The 24549-nt window shown below is 40.7% G+C and overlaps 1 protein-coding gene across 3 annotated transcripts; it reads right to left on the reverse strand.

Moving 5' to 3' along the window:
• On the reverse strand, positions 1-24532 carry LOC146485693 (chromosome-associated kinesin KIF4A-like). 3 transcript variants are annotated; one of them, XM_085103016.1, is made up of 32 exons: positions 23993-24532; positions 23208-23300; positions 21498-21661; positions 20714-20808; positions 19186-19308; positions 18615-18790; positions 18097-18164; positions 17364-17421; positions 16486-16563; positions 16285-16343; positions 15547-15640; positions 14898-14951; positions 14250-14480; positions 13516-13616; positions 12670-12742; positions 11942-12016; positions 11447-11557; positions 10635-10718; positions 9628-9750; positions 8930-9082; positions 8123-8211; positions 7968-8017; positions 6853-6932; positions 4961-5050; positions 4074-4166; positions 3177-3245; positions 3050-3094; positions 2710-2778; positions 2307-2501; positions 1796-1909; positions 1502-1553; positions 1-941 (listed from the first exon to the last, which is right to left on the reverse strand). In XM_085103016.1, the coding sequence occupies exons 1-32, from the start codon at positions 24416-24418 to the stop codon at positions 499-501; spliced, it is 3828 nt and encodes a 1275-aa protein (XP_084959142.1). In that variant the 5' UTR covers positions 24419-24532; the 3' UTR covers positions 1-498. The 3 variants fall into 3 exon arrangements, with proteins under 3 accessions (XP_084959142.1, XP_084959143.1, XP_084959141.1); XM_085103017.1 differs by having other exon boundaries at positions 1-929; positions 2301-2501; XM_085103015.1 differs by having other exon boundaries at positions 2301-2501.
• Positions 24533-24549: the final 17 nt, after the last annotated feature.

A 24549-nucleotide genomic window follows, 5' to 3' on the forward strand; every position in this document is an offset into this window, starting at 1 on the left:
CTATACTTGCCGCTCGCTGTTTTCAGTTTATCAGTAAAATTGAGTAGTTTTGCGTTAGCATCAAAGGTCAGAATTCTTCTGCACCATTCTCTTCTGTGTAAGTGGTAATAATTTTTTCGAGAAAACATAAACGCGAATCTCACGTTTGCCGTTTACCGTAAACGCGATTCTAAATCTCTATTGTCCATAGCTCCGTTTGATTGGTTCCATTTTAGCGTTTCATCATCAGACCCAAAAGTAAGAACCACCATGTAGAACATAATCAAGAACTGTTATTTGAATGGTCGCACACAAAAGCTAGAACCATGTTGTCTCCAATTTCGGGTCCGTGGACAAAATCCTTAAATTTGATCATTCGAATGGTAAAAATAAAACCCTTCCCTGCGAGCTGTTAACTGCCGAACGAGGTGTCGTGGGAACGTTTTGTTTACTAACGAAACCAGCCTAAAAGCTAAGCAAAGTAATTCTAACGCGCATGTTGCAAGTCTATACGGCGTACTAAAGCTTCACACCCAAACTTGAAGCAGTGTTGACCGGTTTCAAAAGCTTCCTCTTCTTCTTGTTTTCCGGATTGAACTTCGTCACTGATTTCTTCACAATCACCTTCCTACCAGAGCCAAAGCTGAACCCAGGAGTCCTCGAGCTTCCCTGGACGGGAATGGACCGACCAGGGGTGGTCCCGGGTCGAGATATACCATGCTGTCGCGATTGGACCGAGTCCTCGTCGGAAGGAGAAATAGAACTACTGGAATGCAGCTTATTGAGCACTTTAGGACGCTTGCTTGGCAAAGGATGATTTTCTGATCCGTTTGGTTTGAGGATCGATGAAGCTGTCCTCTTCATTTTGTCAGGCTTTTTCAATCCTTGAGACGGTATATTTTTTACTTCGTTCAAGACTTTGCGTTCCTCCGCTGGATCTGTTAGCAGATCTGGTGATGGGTCTAAATTAATCAAATGAGAAAAAAACCTATTTATAAACTTAGTCAGAGAATTAGCTTTAAATTAAAAATTTTTCATCCAACAGCTAACATTCTGTATAAACGTGTATAGAAGTTGTTAGTGAATTTTGGGAGCGTGCCGGATTAAATCCTAAAGTATAGACCTTATTCAAAAATGTCAGCCATTTTAAAATTCTTTAGTCTGCATTCAAACTAGCCTCATTAGCTTCGTTCAAGGTAGCATATTCTTTTGATTTTTGAACTAAAGAGCCAGGTCAGTAGGGCTAATTTGAATGCAAACAAAAGAATATTAAAATGCCAACCATTTTTGCAAAGGGTCTATGACCACTCAAAGAAAGCTACTGAGCAGCACTTTCCTGTAGGGCTGTTTATTACGCTGTACGCACAAGGCTGTGATTATACTTTTCAACCTGTGGACGAAATCTTTGACAATTCGAAGAAAAATTACTGAACGGTAATTTCAATGGTGCTCCAAGGTTTTGAGTTTGTGTGTGAAGCCATGAGTACTAGGGATTGAAAGAATAATGACGCAATCTACTAACCGCCCTCGGTTTCTGATATGGTCGAAACAGCTGGCAGTCCAGAGAGAGGCTTCTGAAAGACAAAAAGAAAACAGATATAGTTGTTTCCTTGTAGACCAAAAAGAGATCGCAAGAAAACCCATGAGTCCAACTTTGTGAAAAGGCGAGCTTGTCCCGTCGCAGAAGAATTTTCCTTTGTCATTCAGAGATCATCAGAGAGCGTCAAGGTTTAAGCTTATTATTATTATTATTTGAGAAGAAAACGACAAATTTTGGCTTGGCACCCAAAGGAATCAAACATTTCAACTTTCTTACCTCACTGCGGTTCGTACATTTTGTCGTTTTGCAACGACAATCTTCTGAACATTCGGAGGTTGTTTTTCGGCACGGACAGTTGTTAGTTGCGCATTTTCCGGAACAACCACAGCCCTGTTTAAAAATAATAAAACAAATGAATAAATAAATAAATAAATAAATAAATAAATAAATAAATTAATTAATTAATTAATAAATTAAAAGATATAAAAAATTATTTCATTGCGCATATGCCACACATTGACATTCCAATCCTAGCAGTATGCAGGATGTTTGTCCCATGAACCTAGTTTAATGGGTTTAGCTCCCACGAGTCTCCTGTAGCTCAGTGGTAGAGCATCCGAACTAGTAATTGGAAGGTCTTAGGTTCGACTCCTGATAGGAGCACTCGGAATTTCCTTTTGCCGAGTATGCCTGTGTCATTCTCCGTACAAAAAATTGTCGATTCAAGTAACTGACTCCAGTTTCCCACTGTACAACAGTTAACATTTTCCACTTCAAGTACCTTTAACTGTCCAGAATTATTGGTTATCGATAGCGAAGTCCCTTCTGTCGAGCGTGTTCGCCTTTCAGACCTCCTGACTCGTGGGGTTTTGACCCAGTCCGGATCACGGTCGACGGAATCTTCTGCCCCACTTTCGTCACTCATTCCCAGGGCCCACTCCATATCTACCACTTCGACTGTTTCCTTCGATTTTTTCGTTTTCTGGTAAGAAATATGACAAAGTGCATTATCAGAACTGTTGGGACATAACCATTATAGTTTACAGATCTTTAAGCTTAATTTCGTTATCACATCTCATTTGCGTCGATTCAAGAGATAAGAATCAAAGGCCGTACATTCACGTCCCAAACTTTTGAAACCGCAGAAAAAAAATTATAATAAAATAAAATCAGATGTGGTATTTGCTTACCTTCACCTGTGTCTTTGGCTGAGGCGATGGTGAGTCAGTGGCAAAAAAATCTGTCAGTTTGTTTAATTGCTAAAGGAAAAAGAGAAAAAGAAATGAAGGACAGAACAATTAGAGAAAACATTTTGTGGGGTCGTGTATGTAAAATAAGAGTGAGATTAACGCCAGAGCTGTAAGAATAAAATTTACAGTTGTCATTTGCAATAGAATTGGCGTTCAAATATTATATATACAGATAAAACTTAAGGTACAATAAGACTACATGACGATACTTTGATGATCTTGGAAATGAAGGGTTACAAAAAAATATAATCCTTGCACGCTACTTATATCAGCTTCTTACCTCGTTCAGATTACAGTTCTCTTGTCGAAGAGCAGCTAGTTGTTCCTGTACAATAAAAAATAGCGGGCAAGTTAAAATCAAAACGCCTTGGGGCTAACAATCAAATTGAGACAAAAACAATCACTACCTGGAGTTGTTCTTTTGTCTCTTCCTGAGAATCATCACAAGAAGGAATCTGTTGAAGGAGACACTGAACCTAAAACAAAGAGAGGAAAACTGAAATGCCGGTTTTGCTGTTTGGGTTTACTTTGTTTAACTTTATGGTGATTTGTGATTATTACGAAAAGTTTACGCCACTTAATCCACCAATTACACCTGTGGTCAACAGAAAACCAATCGTGACCGTCTCGCGCATTTTCCCGCGCTTGGCGCCCGTTACATGTATTTTCGTCGAGTTCTGATTGGTTCAATAGTTGTTTTCGCCGGTTGTGATTGGCTAGTCAGAGTGATGAACTTTCTTTGGTTTGAGGACTTTGGTAAGCACTGGAAGGGATAGATGACAGGGCCCTTGGACATTTACTTAGAATTACATGAAGTGAATCTCCGGTTAGCCTAAATAGCACTCTGGTTATAGCACTCAGGTTAGCCTAAATAGCAATCAGGTCAGCTTAAATAGCTCCCCGGATAGCTTAACGGTTAACATTTATGTTGGGGGTTAGGATATGTAGCCAAAAAATTGAAGGCTCTGGTACCGAGTCGTCGGTAGGCTAGTGGTTAGATCACTGCCTGGTGATCCGATGGCGCGGGTTCGAATCCCGCTATTTTTATCTTGAAAAAAACAAAAACAAAAAAAAAACAAAAACAAAAAACAGAAAAAACAAAAAAAAAAAAAACAAAAACAAAAAAAACAAAAACAAACACAAAAAAACAACAGGAACAACAAGTGCTTTCCGAGGACTTAAAGCGCTCCAAGAGAGAACGTAGTAAACAAAACAATTCTCGAAACAAGTGGTGCCAAGCGGTAGAAAAAAAAACAAAAAAACAAAAAACAAAAGCAAAACAAAGAAGAAAGTTGTCAACTTACTTTTTCCTCATGTTGTTCTGTTAAGCTTGTCACAAACTCGTCGTGGGTTCGCCTAACTCTTGACATTTCTGCCTGGTGCTGCTGAGTCAAGGTCTGAAGTACAACGTAAAGCGTTCAGAGAGGTTAAACACCCTTCAGTATGCTCCTTTCATTTTGCCAACGACATGCAGTGCAACTTCGTTCGAATCCTTAATGACTTTTTAAAATTCTTGCTAAACAGTGATTAGCAACGGTTAGGAATGTGGGCATGATAAACTGCTTATATTAATTTTCTTTTGGCATTTAAGATGTCATAAGTTGCTGAACGGGAAAACAGAGTATACACCATCACATTAGACTGTTCACAGCCCCCCTATTTTTCCGTGGGTTTCTCGAGACCGGTACGCTTCGGTATAAGCGAGCGCGATCTGGGGAGAGTGTCTAAACTACCTAGGGGAGGGGAGCGGAGTTGGGAGGCAGCGGCTATACTAACACCCACTCCCGCTTCCCTCGGTAGGTAGTTTAGACACTCTCCCCAGATCGCGCTCGCTTATATAAACAAAGATGGCGGCGGTTCCATCGAAGCCTACCGGTCTCGAGAATCCCACGGATAAATAGGGGGGCTGTGAACAGTCTACCATCACATTTATTCCATTGCACATATGCCACATAATGACATTCCAATCCTAGCAGTAAACAAGATGTTTGTCCCATGAACCTAGTTTAATGGCCTTGGCTCCCACGAGTCTCCTGTAGCTCAGTGGTGGAGCATTCGAACTAGTAATCGGAAGGTCTTAGGTTCGGCTCCTGATAGGAGCACTCGGATTTTTTTCCGAGTACGCCTGTGTCACTCACTGAATAACACATCATTCTCAAAATCTTCCTTATCCAAAATCGAAGACGCCTACCTGCTCACGTGATCTCAACTCCTGACATTGTAGCTCGGCTTCCTGCTTTGATTTTTCTGCTGTAGCGTTGATCAATTTCGCTGCGGCCGTCTGGCAAAAGAGGAACAATTTATCGGTTATATCTAATCACGAAAACGTCAGCTAAAACCTGGGGTCCATTTTCTGTTCGAACGCCCAAAAAAGTTTCAAGCCCGAGAAGCATTTTCCATTGGTGGACGTAAAATTTCAATGTTTTAGCTTTCGACATTAGTGAAAATGGAATTTCTGGTAATGGGCATTGTGTATGTAAAACAGTGTCTTGAGACACAAATGTTTTACGGAAAATTGGCAAAACGCACGTCCGACCTGGGGCCCGTTTCTCGAAAGTCCCGGTAACTTACCTGGCCCGATAAGTATATTTTCAAATGTTTTTTCGCCGATTACACAACGATTACAGACATGGTACTTCGCCAATGTTTTCATAGAATAACAATATTTTAAAATTTAGTATTCAAAGCTAACAAAAATTGACTTCTGTTAACAAACATTTGTCACCAAAATTACTTATCGAGACCGATAAGTTACCGCGGGACTTTCGAGAAACGGGCCCCTGGTGACTTACCATCTTACATTTGAACTTTCACAGCCTATTGTGTCAACCCTCCCATTCGAAGGTCAGGGAGTTGTTTGTTACTAACGAAATGAACCTGTTTAACCGTGGCTAAGACAATTTTAAACTATGACACTTTTTAAAAAGTCTAATCACTCCACGTTTGATACCCATTTGGGCCATGATTTTTTGACGATGGAGGATGGGTCGAGGCTGATACCAGTTTTCCCAGTAGATACGACTGCCATGTCTAGTAACCAAATTTATCCTTTCTTCCGATAAATATTGTGACGTTATCGCTCACGGTGGATCCCGCAACACCGTGCGGCCACTTCAGCCTGTTACGCGAAATATTGTCAAGGTAGAAAGATGGCGTCGTATCAAGGTTGGACACACATGCCAACTTTGTCCAGTGCAATCTTGCACGGAATGTTGCAACGTTTGTTCTGTTCTTTAAATGCGACGAAAGCACTAACGGCGGGCTATGATATTCCGCTCAACTATGGTGTCAACATTTGCTAAAAGATACAGTAAAACACGAAGAATCACAGCGTGGATTGTACAGGCCACTTTGCCCTACGAGTGGCCGGTCACCTGTGCAGGATCTTACAACTGAATATCGAAACTACCCATGGTCCGCTCGCTAGTATCGATATTTTTACCGAACATTTACAGGTATCGATTGACGATAGTATCGACTTTTTAGTTTCGACATTTCCCACACAAACAGACCCTTCTCCAAAATGGCGGCCGAAAATTCAAATAAGTTAAAATTAAAACGTATACCATCACTAGAAAGAGCACTTTTACTTTAGTAATCCTGCAGAGTTTCGGCATATCAGGTGTAATATGAGCTGGGAAAATGTAAGTTGAAAAATGAAAAATTTGCAGACGTTTGTATGACTGGGGTATGACGTATACCCCCAGTCATTCAAACGTCTGTAAATTTGTCAAATTTCATCTTACATTTCCTAAGCTGATATATCACCTAATATGCTGAAACTTTGCAAGGTTACTAAAGTAAAAGTGCTCTTTCTAGTGCTGGTATACGTTTTTAATTTTAACTCATTCAAATCTGTTGTCGCCATTCTATTGCAGCATTATTAGAGAGGTTTACAATCGCGAGTTTACGGCAAACAGTAAACGCGAGATTCGTGTTTACGTGTTGTTGAAAACATTGGTACATAGATGAGAATATACAACATATATCTGGCGCTTTGATACTAACACACAGCTACTCAATTTTACTGAGAAACTGAAGACAGCGAGCGGCAAACAGAGATACTGGAACGTCAAAACTCACCATATCAAGTAAAACTTGAAGTGCTGCTTTGCACTCCGCCATTGTGTGGATATTATTCCATCGATGTTTATTTTTTCCACCTAAAATAAAGAAAAATGAGTTCATTTTTTAGTGGAGACGACAAATTTATGGCATGACCAGAATTTTTCCTGATACGCGTTGTGCGTTTCTAACGTATTCTCCCAGAAAGCAACACTTTACCATCCCCTCTTTCCGTGGATTGTAATGGTTTTATTGTTTTATAAAATTAGTTAAATCATAGGCGAAATTTTGGAGCTATTAAAATTGATAGTTATAAAAAAAAAGCCCAAAATTACTATCATGCTGTTTTAATTTCCTGTGTTTACTTTCAATTGGTGATATTTGGCTCGGCAGAAACGTACGACCAACAATCAACTTTTTCTTTTATCTCATCTCTCTTTGTCTTAAAGAATAATGGGAGGTGGTCTTCCAGTGTAACTACACTCTCGTTAGCCCCTCTTTAACTATCTCAAAAGGCCAAAAATACATCGAGGCATGCAACAGACCCAAATGATTTCAGATGAAAGGGGCAGTGTCACTTTGAATAGCGAAAAACACCCCAACATATTTGTATTGATGGGAACGTTAAATAATGGTTCAGTTTTGTTAAAAATAACCCTGCTAGGGCAAATAAAGTGGTATTATTCATTTTTGTCTGCATATGGCTTGGATGGAAATGGATTGCAACTTGAAAAAAATTGGCCAATTTTTTCAAATTCCTCCTGTTTTTTTCTTCTTCTTCAGAAATTGCTAAAAACTCATTATAGTTACAGTGCAACGAACTCAAGTTTACAACAAAGGAGTCTTGCTTTGGTAGTTTGTAAACCAATAAAGAACGAGAACATTTCTTTAATTTCAAAGTGTCAGTTTTATCGGTGGCCCTGGTTGAGTTAGTTGCACTGTAACTCTTCCCCGGAGAAATCATACCATATTTTTACTCCCGGTGCTCTAACAGCGTTTCACGTTAAAGAAGAGGTTCTTTGTCAAATATTTGAACTGTTTTGGTCAACATACAGCGGAATTTCCGTGACATTCACCTTTAAACAAACACGTTGAGGTTAGACGTAATAAGCTAGTCTGAATGCTCAGTTTACCTTGCTCTGCATCAATAATCTTGTGCTGCAGACCAGCAATCTGAGAACTCCTGTGCATTTCATAAAAATAATTTCGTGGTCAGTACTAAAGTTTTCACGGAGGAAACTATACACCACTCCTGGTCACAAGTTCTCTACTTTCTCACTGAACAAACCTTAGTTCCAATTCGTTTTCAAGAGTGGAAATTTTGCTTTGCTGACTGCTTTTCTTCTCTCCAGGGGTTCCTCCATCTTGAGCAACTTTCTGAACAAAGAAAAAAATGCCAAGTTGAAAACACTAACCGCTATACAGCGCAGAGCCCGCTCTTTGTTGTTAACAAAGTTAAACTGCACTAACTTCATGTTATGTTGACATAATACCATCAAAATCCTCCCTTTAATATCACTTTCAGCCATCAAGTGGCTCAAAATTTAATAGTCCACCGATGAATGAGAATTTCGTTTTTATTATCAAACGTCAGTAAAGCCCGATAAGTATAAAATGTCCAGTCGCCTGAATAGATTTTTCCGTCAGGATTCCAAGAAAATAGGAAAGTGCCTCACCTTATATAATAATAATAAAATAAATTTATATAGCGCTAATTATTGTACAATATTCAAAGCACTTCACAATCAAAAATTTGAAAAAATCGTCACTAAATGTCATAAGCCTTTTTAGAACAAATACGTCTTTAACTGTTAACTGTTAACTTTAAATGTCATGAGCCTTTTTAAACAGATACATCTTTAACTGTTTTTTAAAAGTGTCAACATTTGAAGCTATTCTTAGAGCCTTAGGAAGCTTGTTCCACATCGATGGCCCAGCATAGGCAAACGCCCGATAACGCGGGATAAAAGGATAAGCCTCCATTTCACAAACAGACGAACAAAAACATACCACAAGCAGACAGGCCTGACAAATAGTAAGACAAACCACACGGACAGACAGACACACACATACACAGACACACAGTGGTTAGTACCTTTGCGGCAGGTTCATTATCCTCGTCTTCTACTTGATTTCGTAACTCCGCTAGTTGCCTTGACAACAGCTTTCTGTCGTCAATCAGGTTTTCTAGTGTCTGTCTGGCTTGACCAACACTCACTAAAACTTCAACCTCGTGGCGTAACCAGGACTGAAATGAAGCAGACAACAGCATGGCTGGTAGGCAGTTCTCAACAGTTCATAAATATTCATCAATAATAAATTTGTATAGCGCATAATTCCATGACGAGATGATCAAATGCGCTTTGCAGTATGGGAGAAACCGGAGAACCTGGAGAAAAAACTCTACTTTCTTTCAAGGGTTCCTATCTTTTTCGTAGAAATGAATTTTAGTAATCTTTCCAGCAACAAGGGAAGACTTGTAAAAACATTCGGCTCGGTCAGTTGAAAATATAACAGTGTAATCTAACTCTAAATTCATGTCATTTATAACAAATGTTCTGTGGCCATCTAGTTCGTGATGACCGACGTTCCAGATTGGCAAAGGTAGATCAAAACTTTCGGAAAATAAACAACTCCAACTGCGCAAGCAAGAACGTTAGTCTTGTTTTTGATAAACTGTACGTTTGTAAATCGAACAAAACGGCACGAAGTTTAAAAAGGAAAACCGTTGGATTAACGGACCAAAAAAGCGGACTTGTTTCCTTAGTCAATATAAAGGGAGATTGAAATTACCTTCATTCTTGGCACCAGTCCCTCAGCTTGTTTTTGTTGATTATGCTGCTGCGCGGTTCTCTTTTCAGCAGCCTCTTTTTGGCGATCAAGCGCCATCTTCAGACGCTTTTGAACCGCTGACACCTAAAAATGCAACATTTCTTATTAGAGATGAGCCTGCGGCCAACAGTTCTTAAATAGAGACCCGGCTCCAGCTGTTCAAAGGCCAATCTCGTACCCAGAGTCTTCAGGCTTTTTGGTCAGCGGGGCAACGCCGGGAAGACTCTGGGGACATCGAAAAAATTCAATTTTTTTGATTGGCTGTTCCGTAACGGTTTCCATTGTTTTACCGCAGAAATCCTGCGGTAATAAAATTTGATGTCCCCAGAGTCTTCCCGGCGTTGCCCCGCTGACCAAAAAGCCTGAAGACTCTGAGTACGAGATTGTTCAAAGGCCGGATAACTTTATCCTGTGGATAAGTCACTATCCGACAGTTTCAATCTGTGCAAATATTTCAGTGTTTTCCCTTGCACAAGCGAATATGCACACTCCAACCACAGTTAAGTTTGGGGGTGTACGAAAACTTGGACAACGTTTAACGTGAAGTATATTTTAGACCCTGAATAGTGCCTTATCCAGCGGATGAAGTTATCCGGCCTTTGAACAACTGGGGCCTGTAGATTCCAGTACGAGTACGACTAAGAGTTTTTCCAATAGAGAAAGAGTGCGCGCGCATGTGAACCAGTGTCATGTTGGCGGGAAAACAAGGTAGCCGTCGTCATTTTTTTCTACGAGTTTTTGAGAAAACGGCGTAGTGGCGAAAACAAGCCCTCGAAACGTTGGTGATGTCGTCTTTTTGGAATCAGGGTTTAGCTATCATAATTGAAAACAACGTCTTCAAGTTCGTCGCTCGCAAAGAGTAAAATGAAGCTTCCTGGAATATATCTCTTCTTAGCACTTAGCTAAAAACTTGAAGTCAAAGGTCTCATATCGCAAAACTTCCTCGTTGCTGTTCAGGTGAAGCATACCTCCTCTGTTTTCCTTTTCAAGACAGCCTGTTGTTTCATGTGGATGGATTCCAGCTTTTTATACTCGAACTGCCTTTTGCGGTCCTGTGAAATCAAAACAACAATTAAAGAGGGAACAGAGGAAAGTATTGAAATTTAAAAAGTTGATGTTGTAGTTCATAGTATTATCATTTGAGATTCCAGTGAAACGGATCGTACCAGTCATGGTATTTTTCCGCAACTAATCAAAGCAAACTAACGCGATACGTCCTACTAATCTATTTTTTTCATCGACCAAGACTAGAAACGAGAAAATCTACGCAATAACTAGCGTTTAATCCGTTTAGCGAGTCCAGTTTTCATCCTCTTTCATCTAGCACACACAAATTATAACATTCAAAGTGAAATGCAATGCTCCTGTAAAGCGCTTTAAGGGAACTAGTCATAAGATGTTTGTTCGAACAGGAAGCACCTTGTCTGGGGTTGTACCGAAAACCCCAGCTATCTCATGAACATTACCGACAAAATTTTATTGGCTTTACAATTTGAGTTGACACAGAAATATTCAGCTAGCAAGAGTCAGCATTGCTAAATAAACAGGAAAAGTGAGGTTTGAATCTCAATGTCATTTTTACTGCTGGATAGAGGGGTGGGTATGCAATAAAGGCACCATCTTTTGAGGTTGAGGAAAGGAAGTCCAGGCAGAGACCACCATCTATTTTGTGGTTTGGTGGGTCCTGTTCGAGTATAGAAGTTTTGACCACTTCCCTTAAATTTTTTTCAAGCTCAGAATGGCCTTGTGCTTGCTGCAGTACAACTTAACCGCTTATCACCTGCTGTTTTAGCTGATTAATTTCTTTCTCTTTCTGAGCTTTCAGCGCTCTAAATCGTTCGGACTCCTCCTTCATTTGGCGCATGAGTTTCACACGAACTGATTTCATTCCCTGAAACAACAGAAAACATCAGTTATAAACAAAAAACAAGGATGCATGGTCAATCAAAGGGGACTTTTAAGGGGGCATTCTGGACAGCTGGCTCTTTGTTAACGCGTCAAATGGACCTGTTTTCTGAAACAAAGTATTCGAAAACATCACCTACGAGAATATTCATTTGATATGACCGTCGCTCTGTACTTTGAAATTTAAAGCCTCATACTGTCTCAATTGCCTTTTTCTTCTTCGATTTTTATGTCTTTGTATTCTGCACTTTCTTGAGTTACTTCTGAGAAGTTCAAATATCTATTTTTAGGGCCCCACTTAGAATTACAGAAGGGGCCCCACTGGGCCCTCATTGGCCAATTTCTGAATAAAGCCTTAGCTGAGTGTTACCTGAATCTCCGAGTTTAGTTTCTTTATGGTGCTGTCACTTTGTTCCTTGAGTTTCATGAGTTTTTGCTGTTCAACCTGATTGACATAAAAAGATGACTAAAGTTAATTTTTAACTCCAGTGAGCTCTTTGATTTTCTCTCTAATGGGCCCTTTGCAGCTAACGGTCACATGGTACAAAAGCCACCATGCTGGAGAGCAAGTTACGCACTGCCTGGGACATCCAAAACAAAGCCACTTCATCCAGTCAAATTTGAATTTTCTTTGTTTGGATGTCCCAGTGCCTAGCTTGCTCTCCACTATGATGGATTTTGTATCATGTGACCGTTAGCCGCAAAGGCCTATTACGGGCCAATTCCAGAGAGGCCCTAGTGGGAGGTGAAGACGACAATTATGGCCAGAGATCTTTAATGGGGTGGGACATAATCAGCAAGGTGCGCAAGACTGCGAGAGCAGCCAACAATAAAGAAGAAGTGTGCAACAAGGAGGTGGTAAAAAAAAAAAAAACCCATGAACACTTCGCCTTTACGACAGAGGTGAAAGAGGTTATCAACCCACAGACGATCCGAAGCTTGATGCCCAATCCCCCCCCCCCCCCCCAATGTTTTGTAGCCCTTCAGTCCCGGAGCCGGAAGTAGAGTTCTGAGTACCCAAAGGCTAAATACACAATTGGACAAAAGCATTAGAGAAGGAACAGACAAAAAGAACAACCAAGACTAAACTAAACTAACCTGCTTCTTCTTCAGTTCTAAAATCTTTGCCTCCAGTTCTTTGATTCGATTTCTATTCTTTTCCTTGATTTTACTAAGAAAAAAGACGAAAGAAAGGAACGCAAATCAGTTATTTATTATTAACTTCCCCCCATTTCACCATTCTTTCAAGCTTCCAGAAAAAAAAAAGTTCAATATTTTTAGACCGTCATCCTTCACTCTGCCGGAATCGCGGAAGAGAGCGCTCCGAAGATTACCTCGTCCATATGCCACCGCAAAGATTGCTTGCTATGTACCACAAAAACAAGTCATTCTCGAGTATAAAGTCAATGAAGGTCAGTTTCCGGGCAAAAACTTGAGGCTAAGGCTCCGTCCAGAAATATTCGAACAACAGATGGCAGAATCCAGGCGCATACAAAGATTAGTTCTAAACATTATCACATCTGTTATCACCGTGAACTCGTTTTCTTTTAATTGTTTATTGAGCCCACGTTTGTGCACTTGTAAAAATTAGGGCATATGTTGGAGTTTTCAAAAACGACCCTTAATTTTTCCGTTGGACGTTTCGCCCATCATCAGGGTTTAAGATACCTTATTGGAGTTCAGTCTTTTGGAACCATCTGAGCCCAGTTGTTCAAAGCCCAATAATTTAAGCCAATCCTGGGTTAACGTCAACTTTGATTCGAGTTTAATTACTTATAAATTAAGACTCTTAAAAAAAAAGATTTTTGTTCCTCAGTTTTCATCTAGCTTAAAATTAGCTTTTAAAAACATTTTTAATGAGCGAGATGAAAACTTCCGATTTATTTTTAATCAGGAAAAAGCGTTAATCGGCTTCGAACAATCGGGCCCAGGAGTTTGACTTACCCATCGGCGTGCTCAGACTTTGCGTTGGTCAACGCGACACTAAGATTTGCTTTTTCTTTTTCCAGTCTGGAAATTTCGCCCTCCAGTTCGCGAACAGTATCCTAGCACATGAATATTACCATTTTAGTTAAATAATTACTTCTAAAGCATTTTTATTACTTTACTTGGGTGCAATAAATAAGAGCAAAAAGAGAATATTTACTAAAGCAGAGGCGTGTGAGAGAACAAACTCCGTTCATATTAAAAAAAAAATCCCAACTGGTGGGAGGCAAACCAGTTGGCTATTTACAAAGCGTGGTCTTGGATTTAAAACGGGGCTACCGTGAAACAAATTCAAGTGGTCAGAGCAGGACTTGAACCCGGGCTCTCCGGATTACAAGTCTGGCGCCCTAACCACTAGACCACGCCGCCTCCCAACGAAAAGTGCTGCGTTTATGGCTGAGAGTTTACCGAGGTGAACATTTACTGAGGTCGGTTTACTTAAAGTTAGTATTCCGCATCTAATTGGAGGTGAACTCAGTAACGGAAAGGAAAACTCAATAAAAAAAACTAAAGGAACTGAACCGCTCCAAAAGCACCCAACATTAAATTAATATCGAGAAGAAATAGCTCTTCTTTGTTCTCCTTTTTTCCTGAGCGCATTTCGCTTCGCTCTATTTGAAAGCAGAGCGCTTTATTTTTCGTTAACACAGTTTCGTGCAGACTGCGTTTTCCTTCAATCAATCAAAACTTACCTCGTACTGTTTTCTCATGTTTGTCAAGCGCGAATCATTTGCGACCATCTTATTGGCCAACTCCTCTTTCAAAGCCAGTGCTTTTGTCAACTCTTGTAGCTGCCGCCCGAGCTCTGCCTGCCGCAAAGCGTGCTGGGAAACGAACGAGGAGTCTGACGGGGAACTGGGACGAGAGCTATCGTCACATTCCATTGGATGATCTGAGCCACTTGTATCCTGGTTAATACTGGCCTGTATAGTCGGGAAAAAAAAGTCATAACCATTTAGCACATTCCCTACAGCAGGAGGTTTTCTGTATCAGATTCCCACAAGGAAAATATGTAAACCTGTCAATAGTTTTATTATCTATTTTGGCTAAAATGTCAGTCGTCTCCCCCCACCTCTAACCAACAGAAGGGCCCCCGCGCACCCCATGTGGGTTATTCTCTATTGACATTTTTATTGTGTATTTATAACGTTTTGTTGTTGTTGTTGTTGTTGTTGGTGGGGAGGAGTAAGCGACCAAAGAACACCACGCTGGTTGTTACAGTCAGGGCAACGAGCTTGGAAAAATCGGGGGAAGTTGAAACCTGACAATATTCATGTATTCAAGTTCAAGTTTATTGGTATTAGGTTTTGCAGCTGAGTAAAAATGAAGAACACTCTAACCTGTTCGTCGTTCTTAACTGCATCTTCGAGTTGTGTGGTCGAGTTGATGCTGTCCTAAAAACCAGAGAAAACTACATTATTGCAAGAATTGAAAAGCGCTGCGGGGCATGTTTCTTCCTTTCTTCTTTTCTTTTTTGGAGAAAGGCACTTTAAGCCTAACTTTCAATGACCTATCAAGAAAAAGCTAAAAAAATTGAAAGAGTTTTTAAGTCTAACTTTGATTCACCTTACAATCAAAAAAGCTAAAAAACAGTTTGAAAGAATGAGAGAAACGGAATCCAGATTTTTGTTTGACATATCTTCTTACCCAGATTTGGCACGAGTAAGCTAGGTATACACAATTTGAGATCTAGTTGTTCTGAAATAATTCAAATATCAACTTATTACTTTAATTATCATCTCATACCTTTTCAAGCTTTTTAACTTTGTATGGAACTTTTTCTCACTTTCTCATCATACAAAAAGCGGCCTTTACATTCACGAACTAAACAACCCGAACTGGCGTGTTACATTGAGCTATGTTTTGATTGGTCGACAAGAGCCGGACAAAATCAGTTTCTACTTCCCCAGAAATAAAACTTCTTTCAACCGAAAATATTAAACAGGCTACCAGTTATGCTGGGTAGTTATGGCCCGCCTACTCACGTACCTCAAGTTCGTGTAGTTTAGTTTGTAATTCTTCCACAAGGCTTACATCGGTTTCAACATCTACCTTCCCGTCAACTTTTGAGTCCGTCTTTGAACTAGTTAAAACAGAAATACATTACCACAAAAGTGGGACGACTTTGATCTGTGATGAAACAACCTATAGGGACCTTCAGATCAGAGTACGAGTATGACTTTCAAATTTCAAATCAGTCACATCCCCAGTACTCTCACTCCCTCCCGTTGTTTACCAGCAGATAAGGAGACCCTAGAAACAAGATTGGTGTGACGAGCGGTTATCTAAACCACGCAAACTAGATTTGAAAAGTCGTACTCGTACTCAATCTCGTACTCGAAGTCAAATCTGAAGGTCCCTAATAATAAGAAGTTATCGATAACTTCGTCTTAGAGTCTGGTTGCAAGTTTGCGTTCGCCCTCTGCTAGTGTTTTCTAAACCCCGTTAATCGGGTTTTAGCCGAGTAATCCACGACAATGTCCGAAATCCTGCGTAACGTAGGCGACGGCTGCAGAGAACTCCAGCTTATCTTGAGTTGCTTTATACAACCGGGCCCAACAAGAAACTCAAGTTAATGAAGTATCGTCGAGTAAATGTAATGTTTGCTGGAGTATCATCACGATCAAGACTCGGCAGTTTTCACTCAGTGTGTTTCGCTGTTTCTATTCGAGCATGAACTAATTCGCTGTTGATACCGCCATGCTAAAATAACAGTGATTTGCTCACCTGAAATGACTCTTGAGTTCAGTAAACTTTCGAATCATTTTGTCCCTGGCCAATTCAGCCTAAAAAGTGAAACAAAGTTAGCGTCATCATCTCGACGTGAAACGGATGAGGCAGAGGCAGCCCACCTTCCGCGAGGGATCTCGCGTGGCAAGCGTTTATTACACGTACTCGCGTGTAGTTAAACTTTTCTTTTACACTCACCACCAACACCTTCTCGTACATCTGCGTGTTTTGATCCACAGACGCGTGCAGTTCGGCGCTCAGCTTCTCGTTTTCCGCCTTAAGAAACAAACAAACAAACAAAAACGTTCACATTTTATTATTGACTCTCTCTCACTCCACCTGAGAACCCGAATGTAACAGAACTCCCGTGCAAATGTAATTAAAGTACTAACAATCGCTAAATTACATGTAAATCGATTGATTTCAAAGAATTTTAGATATAATCTTCCCAACCAGCTATTTTATTACAGGAAATTTAAGGGACAACTTTAAGTGCCTCCTTTTCGAGATCTTGGAAAGGCGGTATTTCACCGACGCGACACGAATATTTCCCACTACAAATCCCATTCTAATTGAAAAAGTAATTTTCTTTAGCCCGTCAGCCTGAAACGAGGAATCTTCCATAAGCGGCCACCTTACCTGAGTTACAAGAGATCCAAAATGATGAACGAAAACATGAAAAGTGGGGAAAAATTAAACAGCCGTGTTCACCATTTTTCTGTTTTTTTTCCTTGATTTTTCTTCGATGTACTCGATCTAATTTTCCCCGTCATTTGTATTACATGTATCTGATTTTCAAAAAAAAAAAAAAACTGATTTAAACTACAATTGACAGTTTTGTAGGGCGAATTGCAAACCCTTCTTCAACTTGTTTTTCCGTTCACTATACAAACAGCAGTTACTGATTTCACGACAGGAAGAGTGAATATCTTGCGGGGGAAAATGTGAGAGGTGTAGTTCCTTCTCCTCAAAATTCATTTTTGTCGTCGCGCGCAACATTGCCGTTGTGGAAAACCAAACGCCTGGAGCAGGGTAGCAGGGCACTCTCTATTGCCTAGACTCGTATTAAGCCTCACCTCGAGTTCTGTGACCCTGTCCGCCATTTCTTGGATGTTAACAGATGTAATTTCATGACTGAAAAAAAAAAGTCAGTGAGAAAAATGAACAAGGTTGGGATGATCTTCAATATTTTGACAACAAAAAGAAAGACAGCAAGAAAAGAAATACTGATTTAATAAGAACGAAAGAAAGATACGCCAAATTGAACAACCCATTCTTCCTTCTTCCGACTCTTTTACACCTTTTTAGCATTAGCCTGTGTAACAGGTATTTATTTAGCCGAGCACGAAGTCAGAGGAAAAGAAAAAAAATTAATATTTATTTTTTTTAATTAATTTACGTTCGACGTAGAAAGAACATACTCCTAATTGCGTTTGGAGTCGAGATTATATGGGACAATGAATGAATGAATGAATGAATGGATCTTGGGACGCGTATCTGGCATCCCCCGCAGATTTTGCAGGGGCGGATGATATCATTACCAACTTGGCAAAGGAGAGAGAGCCTGGGATCGAGATCATCGAACGCACTCCCTAATCTTTCAAGTGATTATTACTGGTAATTTTTTTTTCTTTCCTTCTTGCCTCGCACTCTGCGCTCGTCGGTCTCGAGCTTCCCGCTCAGCTAATTAAAACTTGTTATACAGTTTATGTTTCCCCGAGAGGACATGTCTTCGCGGCAAGGAACATGCCCCACCACCTTGCTTTGTTTCTCAGGAAACGATCATTCAACGCCCCCTCATTGTTGTACCTTGATTCTCCTGCTTCATTGCCTGTGATCGTCTGTCCTTGAAGAAGTTGCATCTGTAGTAACTGAACCTTGAGAAAATGGAAAAGTTACATTCAGTGCATTTGAACATTTCCTGTCGAAAGACTTCTAACGACGTATACAGTATAAGCCAATCTGGTTAGCGTTCCTTTCTTCCTAGATTCAATTACTTCAGGAGTATTTGCTGTGTCCAAGTTCTTAGGCGTACGAGAATCCAGCAAAGATTGGTTTTCTGACTTGTAAATGGGAGTAATAATCGCATTTTCGCGTAACCCAGATCAAGATTTATTCAGCCAAAAGAAACGCTATTTTTCTCCGCTAATTAGTCATCTTCGAGACCCAGTTGGTCGGGAGGAAGGGATTTTTGTGGGCGAAAGTTTACTGTAACGTTCGCCCATGAAAATCAAAATTCTTCCAGCCGACTAACTGCCCCTGGGTCTCCGAGGATGACTACTGAATTTGTTGGAGAAAAAGTACGAACTGCATTACTACGAACGTACTTGTTGTCTAAGCCTTGCAAGTTCAGCTGCCGCAGGATCGAGATTAATGATCGGTTTATTTTTGATCTGTCTAGCGCGGTCCGCGTATCTTAGCGTGTTCAGCGTCTCCTCAAAATTGCTGTCCGCTGGACTCACGCAGGCGATCATGAGGGTATTGCTGTTTCCCCCAAGAGAATCTGCAAAAAAACAAAAAAAAAAGAAACGAAAAACAAGGTAGAAAGTCGTGTTACAATGGTGTTTTTTAATTGCTTCCTGACGCCAACGTGACTGCAGTCGATAGCAGGCGCCGTTCATAATTATAGTGGATAGCCACTTAAAAAGAACAAAAACATAGTTGGAAATCACTCCCTACGCCTTGTACATGTGATATGAATCAGTCTTTCTGCGCATGACAATTCCGTTTACAGGGGTTGTTAACAGACCTACAGTTCTCAAATATATCTGTCGAGATTTGGTCTGCAATTAATGAATCATCTTCCAGTGAGCTACAAAAAGAGGATGTCGTTGATTTTATCTCCTTTTCCACCGAGCGTGCTCTAATTGGTCCTTCAGAGGAAAATTTGTTCCTTACCTTGAAGCAGGCGCGTCAGTTTCGAATCTCTGTAAGGAACGTGAGCGTTGGATTTCTTGACCTCATCACTAAGAGCACTGATTACGTTCCCAAGAGCAAGGAGACCTTTGTTGATATTGACTCCTAAGGAATAAAAAAATTTATATTAAGGACGGTGCCTACTTTTGTTACTGCGCCTTCGTTCTGCCATCTCGAGATACTGGGTTTTCCTATGGGTGGTGCCTACTAATACAGGGATGTTTTTTGCGCGGCTTAAAACTATGCAGAGAAAACAGAATTAAGCAAGTGCTCTTGGTATCCAAAAAGAAAATTGGGGGTAACCATGTGTTTTTCAGAGATAATAAAGCTTCAATATGGAAAAAAACGCCATACATTGTTTTGTATTTTACTACTGAAAAATGCGTGGTTACCCCCAATTTTGTTTTGGGATTCCAATAGCCCTTACTTAAGTCTGCTTTTCTCGCACAGTCATAAACCGCGCAAAAATACTTCTGTATTAGTAGGCACCGTCCTTAAGTCAACTCTTTCAAAGGCGGACACCCTAATAGACTACTACAACCTGTCCCCTTGAAAGAGAGCACAGGTGTCCGCCCTAAAAGAGAGTTTAGTTGGAATAGAAACAAACACGTATAATAGACCCTACCACGCTGTTTTAAACTTTCGACATGGACTAGTTAGGGAAAATCCATCAAGAGTTGCCAAGTTTGCGGATTATGTTGAAAACTAACGAGGATATGCATACGTTTGTATGGTGGGGGGAGGGGGGAGGGGCAAGTTTGTTCCCCCCACCATTACGTCTGTAAAATGTCTCGACTTAACAGAGCTGTATCTTCGCTCGCTTCTGACATACCACTTTCAAACTTGACAAGTTTACTAATTTTAAGGTGCTCTTTTTAGTAGTGTCGATAGATATTCGCTAACTTGTCCTTCGCAAAAGTTGGAAAAAGAGTATTCTACTTGGCTGAAGTATTCAGCGAGTATTCTACTTAGCTGAAACCAGCCAACCTGACTGTGTCCACTTTGAGAGAGTCCCCTGTACACTCAGTTACTCCGAGATTGGTGTGGAAAAGAACGATCGCGGCTACTGGGGCGCGGGTATTCGCGTGCGTGCGTTTTCGCGAGTATTCCACACTAAAAGAAACGCAAACGTTACCCTTTTTTATCGAAAGCCGTTAGCGGAATCTTTCGAAAACGCCTTTCAACCATTTTTGATTGAAAAACGAAGTACGTAGTTGTGAGTAGGTGAAAACAATGTGAATTTGCTAGTTTAGAGTGAACGCAAAATTAATATGCTACGTTGTCGCCAGATAATGATGGACGGATTAACTTTTAAAACGCCCGTAATACTGTACAGTGAAACCTTTTTTATTCTAAGGCGACTCTTCTTCCTGTTCGACTTTCCGTATCACGCAAGCCATACAGTACTTTAAAAGCGACCATCTCTTTCTTAATGGGCAACGCGACTCCACACGAGGCTACTGCCAGTATCTGTTTAAACAGAGCGTGTCTGAGTTGTTTAGATATTTACCTTCTTTAAAGCGCTCCCCTTGAGCGTGGGTCTTTTTTACCCTCTCCGATCCCGCCAGATCCACCAGGTGGAACTTTGCCTTTCTCAGCTCACTCCTGAAGAGATAGAGAGTTTCAGAAGATGTGCTATTTTTACACTTCTCATTTTTTATTGAGTGGGGATTGAAGTCTCTACTATTGTAAGTTTTGAGTACTTTAGCTTAGGAATGTAGAGGTGTCACTTTACTCCACGCTGACCTTACTGCTTGGTTGGTCCCAGTTGACCAGTAAGGCAATCCAGTTCAGATGATCACCTCATTGGGCATTGCATTGTTGAGACAGCAATTTCTCTTGACATTTTATTGGTCTCTTTCTCAATACTCAAGCAAACATAATCATCAACCTTGTACCCAGGGTCTCTCCTCTTCATGTCCAAGGGAGCAGAGAGACCCTGGGAATGAGGTTCAATAATCATGCAAGCCACAGGCCATAGGGGCAAAACAAGACCGTTACAAGACTGGAATGAGCAAACCAGCAAAGAGGTGGGGGGGGGGGGGTTGGGGACCCAGGAGGAGTCTGAAAACAAGAGAAGCTGTCCATCTTCACTAATATGAGTTGTGATCCGTAAAAGCCATTTGCTGGAATGGCAAAGACCATCCTGATCACTGTTCAAAGATATTAGGAAACACAATCTCCTGAGAGTTGGGATTTAGGCAGGTCACACCCACTCAGAGCTGGTTAGGGATGAGTAAAAAACTGGAAGAAGTTTCTCAGAACATTTTCAAAATAATATGTATTAACATTACCCATGCAGTTCCTTTTGTTCAAGCGTTATTGTAAAAATTGCATGTGATCTGCTGGATCGACTATTCATTGCCGTGGCTCCTGTTGCCCTCGATGCCGACCCTTGCTCGAGGCACCTTATCATGTCTTCACCACATTTTACTATAATTTCCTGTAAACCAGCAATCTAGAGAAAAGAAAACAATAATCCAATGTTAATAGATGGGACAAGCTTGTTGCATTTACAGTCACTTACACTGTACTCAGCAGCAACCTTGCTGTCATGGCTCTAAAATCAGGGCTGCAAATAACGGCCGGTCAACGGACAATGTCCGGTCAAAATTAGGTATTGACCGGACAAATCCTTGGATCGCCGGACATCTTGTCCGGTCCTTTACCGACTCGTTCAGAGAAATTTTAATTTTCAACGATTTGATAATCACGAGGGACAACATTCATGTTTCCGAAAGAAAACAAAACGAATTAACTATGATAAAACTATAGACAAATTAGTGATCAAGAAATTCCCGCTAGTCGCAAATTTCCACGATGTCATCAAGTCCTGTCGCGACCGGAACGCGACCATTATTTTATTTACTTTAAGTGTTCCCAATTAGTAGAGGGTTTTGCCTTTGGCTAGATAGCATGATTGACTCTTAAATAAAGTGATTGATTATTTGATTGATTGAATGATCGGAAAGCACCCTCACGAAGAATAGTCCCGCTGCACCGAGAATACTCCACGTAGCATTTGTTGTGTGAGAAAAGAAAACAAACTATACGTTACTTCCGGCACACCCTGCAAAACATGCTTGGTTACTAAGCTTTCTGGTGATTTCATCACTCGATGCAACTCAAAAATGGAGCGTATAACACGAAAAGTGGAAGAAAAAAGTTGTCTTAAAGGGATTCTAATTGGAAGAAAGTCAGCGAGCGCAACAGTTGTACTTGGAATAAGACGCCATGCATTTAATACAATAACATACAGTGCTGCCGAATTTCGAAACCCTTAGACGATAGGAATTAAAGTTAAGTGTTTCTTGTTTAAGTTTACATTTCAGTTAACTTCTTTTTTCAAATTAATTAAGAGATCGATTGAACCCTTCAGCTTTAATATGTTCTGCACATTTTACCTAAAGTTCAGTTGCAGAAATGATGTGTCGATTGCCAAAGTGTTATATTTAATTGTAAGTGATTTTGCCAGATGCAAAGCAAAACGGACAATTGCGGTTGTACATGTATCTTGCGTAACCGTTCCACGTACTGAATGCGAGGCTGCTTGTGCAGTAAAGAGTAGTAAAACTATCAACTTGTAATTTTTATTGCCAAACCGACTTGGATTCAGTTGTTTTTTAGTTATAAAAGGATTACTGTGCAATTTGGTTTCACTATCGCAAGAGTTACGACTGTTAAAATTTGACCGGCCAAAAACGGGTAGTGTCCGAGCAAAATCATGTTTGACCGGACAACGTGACCGGCGCCTGCCCGTTAGTTATTTGCAGCCCTGAAAATGCAAGGATATCCTGCCATCCATTTCTGTCTATCCCAACCATCATGTACAATCACCACCCACCCAAATGTTGCATTATGCCCCACAGTGTCCTGCTGTCAGGGAGGGTGGGGGGGAGGGGTAGTTTTCCCGTATAATGGACTAAAAGGAGAGGCCCAGAGACTCTCCTTGCAAGGGGTATCTTTTTTTGTCTGGATGTACGTTCAACAAATCTTTTAATTACCTTAATCCCACCATCATGAGTTTCTCTGATTGCTATTTTTGATTCTTCTGATGTACAGGGATTCAACAGGTCATGGATCTCCTCATTGTGAATCTGCAGAACAAAATAAGATGTACCATCATGAGTTCTTATCACACATTGTACACTACACAACATTTTCCTGAGGTGAGGTAAAGTCTTCACAAGCTCTTTGGCCCACAGCTGCTGGAGCTTATCCCAGTTTTCCCAGCATGAAGTGGTTAGTGTTGGTACTCACACTAGTTCCAGCCAGGACAACTTTGAGTTTCTCATGTAAACAGTTCAGAGTGGTTTTTAAGGAAGTGTCAAAAGTTTGCTCACCCAGGGTAGCTTGGGTAGGCGGATGACTCTTCTACCTAGGACAACTTTTGGCAAGATTTCGGCACAGCCCCATACATTAATTACATGTATGCATACATTTTGCAAGTCATACTCTATTTCACTCTTCGTTTTTTGAGAGTGGTGCATGTATAAATATTAATTGTGGTTGTGCAGAAATCTTTCCCAACTTTCCTCCATATAAACAGACCCTCAGGCATATCAAAGAAGGCCTTTTTAAAATAACGTTTTACCAGCTTACATTTTAAGCCGGGAAAACGTAACGTGGACCGTTGACTGTATTTATATAACAGTGACTGGAATAACAAACAAAGCATCGAGAGGCAATCTTTGTCATTTGTGGTACGGTATTCAATATTTTCATAAGTCAGATGGGATTCAACAGAATACCACACGATCTGATGTCAAAGTTAACACATTGTACGCACCTCTAAAAACGACGCCCTTAACAGGAATTCCGTCTTATCTTTCTTTTCTTCGATCCAGTCGAACATCGTTTTGATAAGTCGAGGAATCACGCCTCGCATTTCATCTGTTTCGTTGCACATGGTGAAAGCCGTCCCCATCGAGTATGTTTTCCCAGATCCGGTCTGCCCATAAGCTAGAACCGTTGCATTGTAACCTTTAAAAAAACCTTCAAGTAAAGGAACCACCGTTTTGGTATAAAGATCCCCCTGTTTGCTAAATGTTTCGAACACATGATCGTACGTGAAAGCTTTGTCATCGCCGATCACAACTTGCGGGTGTCCTGGAATACATCTCACGCACTCCTTGCAACCCTCGCCGATCTCTCTCGGAACAAGCGGTCTGATTCTTAAAGCCACACGCACGGGAATGGTCTTTTCCTCAGGCATGATCTTTCTTTATTCCGCAGAGGTCGGATGAAGGCGATCAGTAAACAATCGACAAGATTCGAACGGTGAATAAATTTATTTTGATCGCTTGAAATAACCGCCACATTCCATCATGTCCCAGGAACCCCCGC

This window comes from Pavona decussata, unplaced genomic scaffold (assembly GCF_977016875.1).
Source record: "Pavona decussata unplaced genomic scaffold, jaPavDecu1.1 SCAFFOLD_25, whole genome shotgun sequence".
NCBI lineage: Eukaryota > Metazoa > Cnidaria > Anthozoa > Scleractinia > Agariciidae > Pavona > Pavona decussata.

What these genes read in the sequence shown, in the direction of transcription:
- LOC146485693 (XM_085103015.1), bottom strand. Translation starts at nt 24,418, where the DNA reads ATGCCTGAGGAAAAGACCATTCCCGTGCGTGTGGCTTTAAGAATCAGA. An exon ending in CTAAACTACACGAACTTGAG is followed by an intron (nt 14,952 to 15,546) that starts GTACGTGAGTAG and finishes TCTGGTTTTTAG; the next exon opens with GACAGCATCAACTCGACCAC. An exon ending in TAGAACTGAAGAAGAAGCAG is followed by an intron (nt 12,017 to 12,669) that starts GTTAGTTTAGTT and finishes TATGTCAATCAG; the next exon opens with GTTGAACAGCAAAAACTCAT.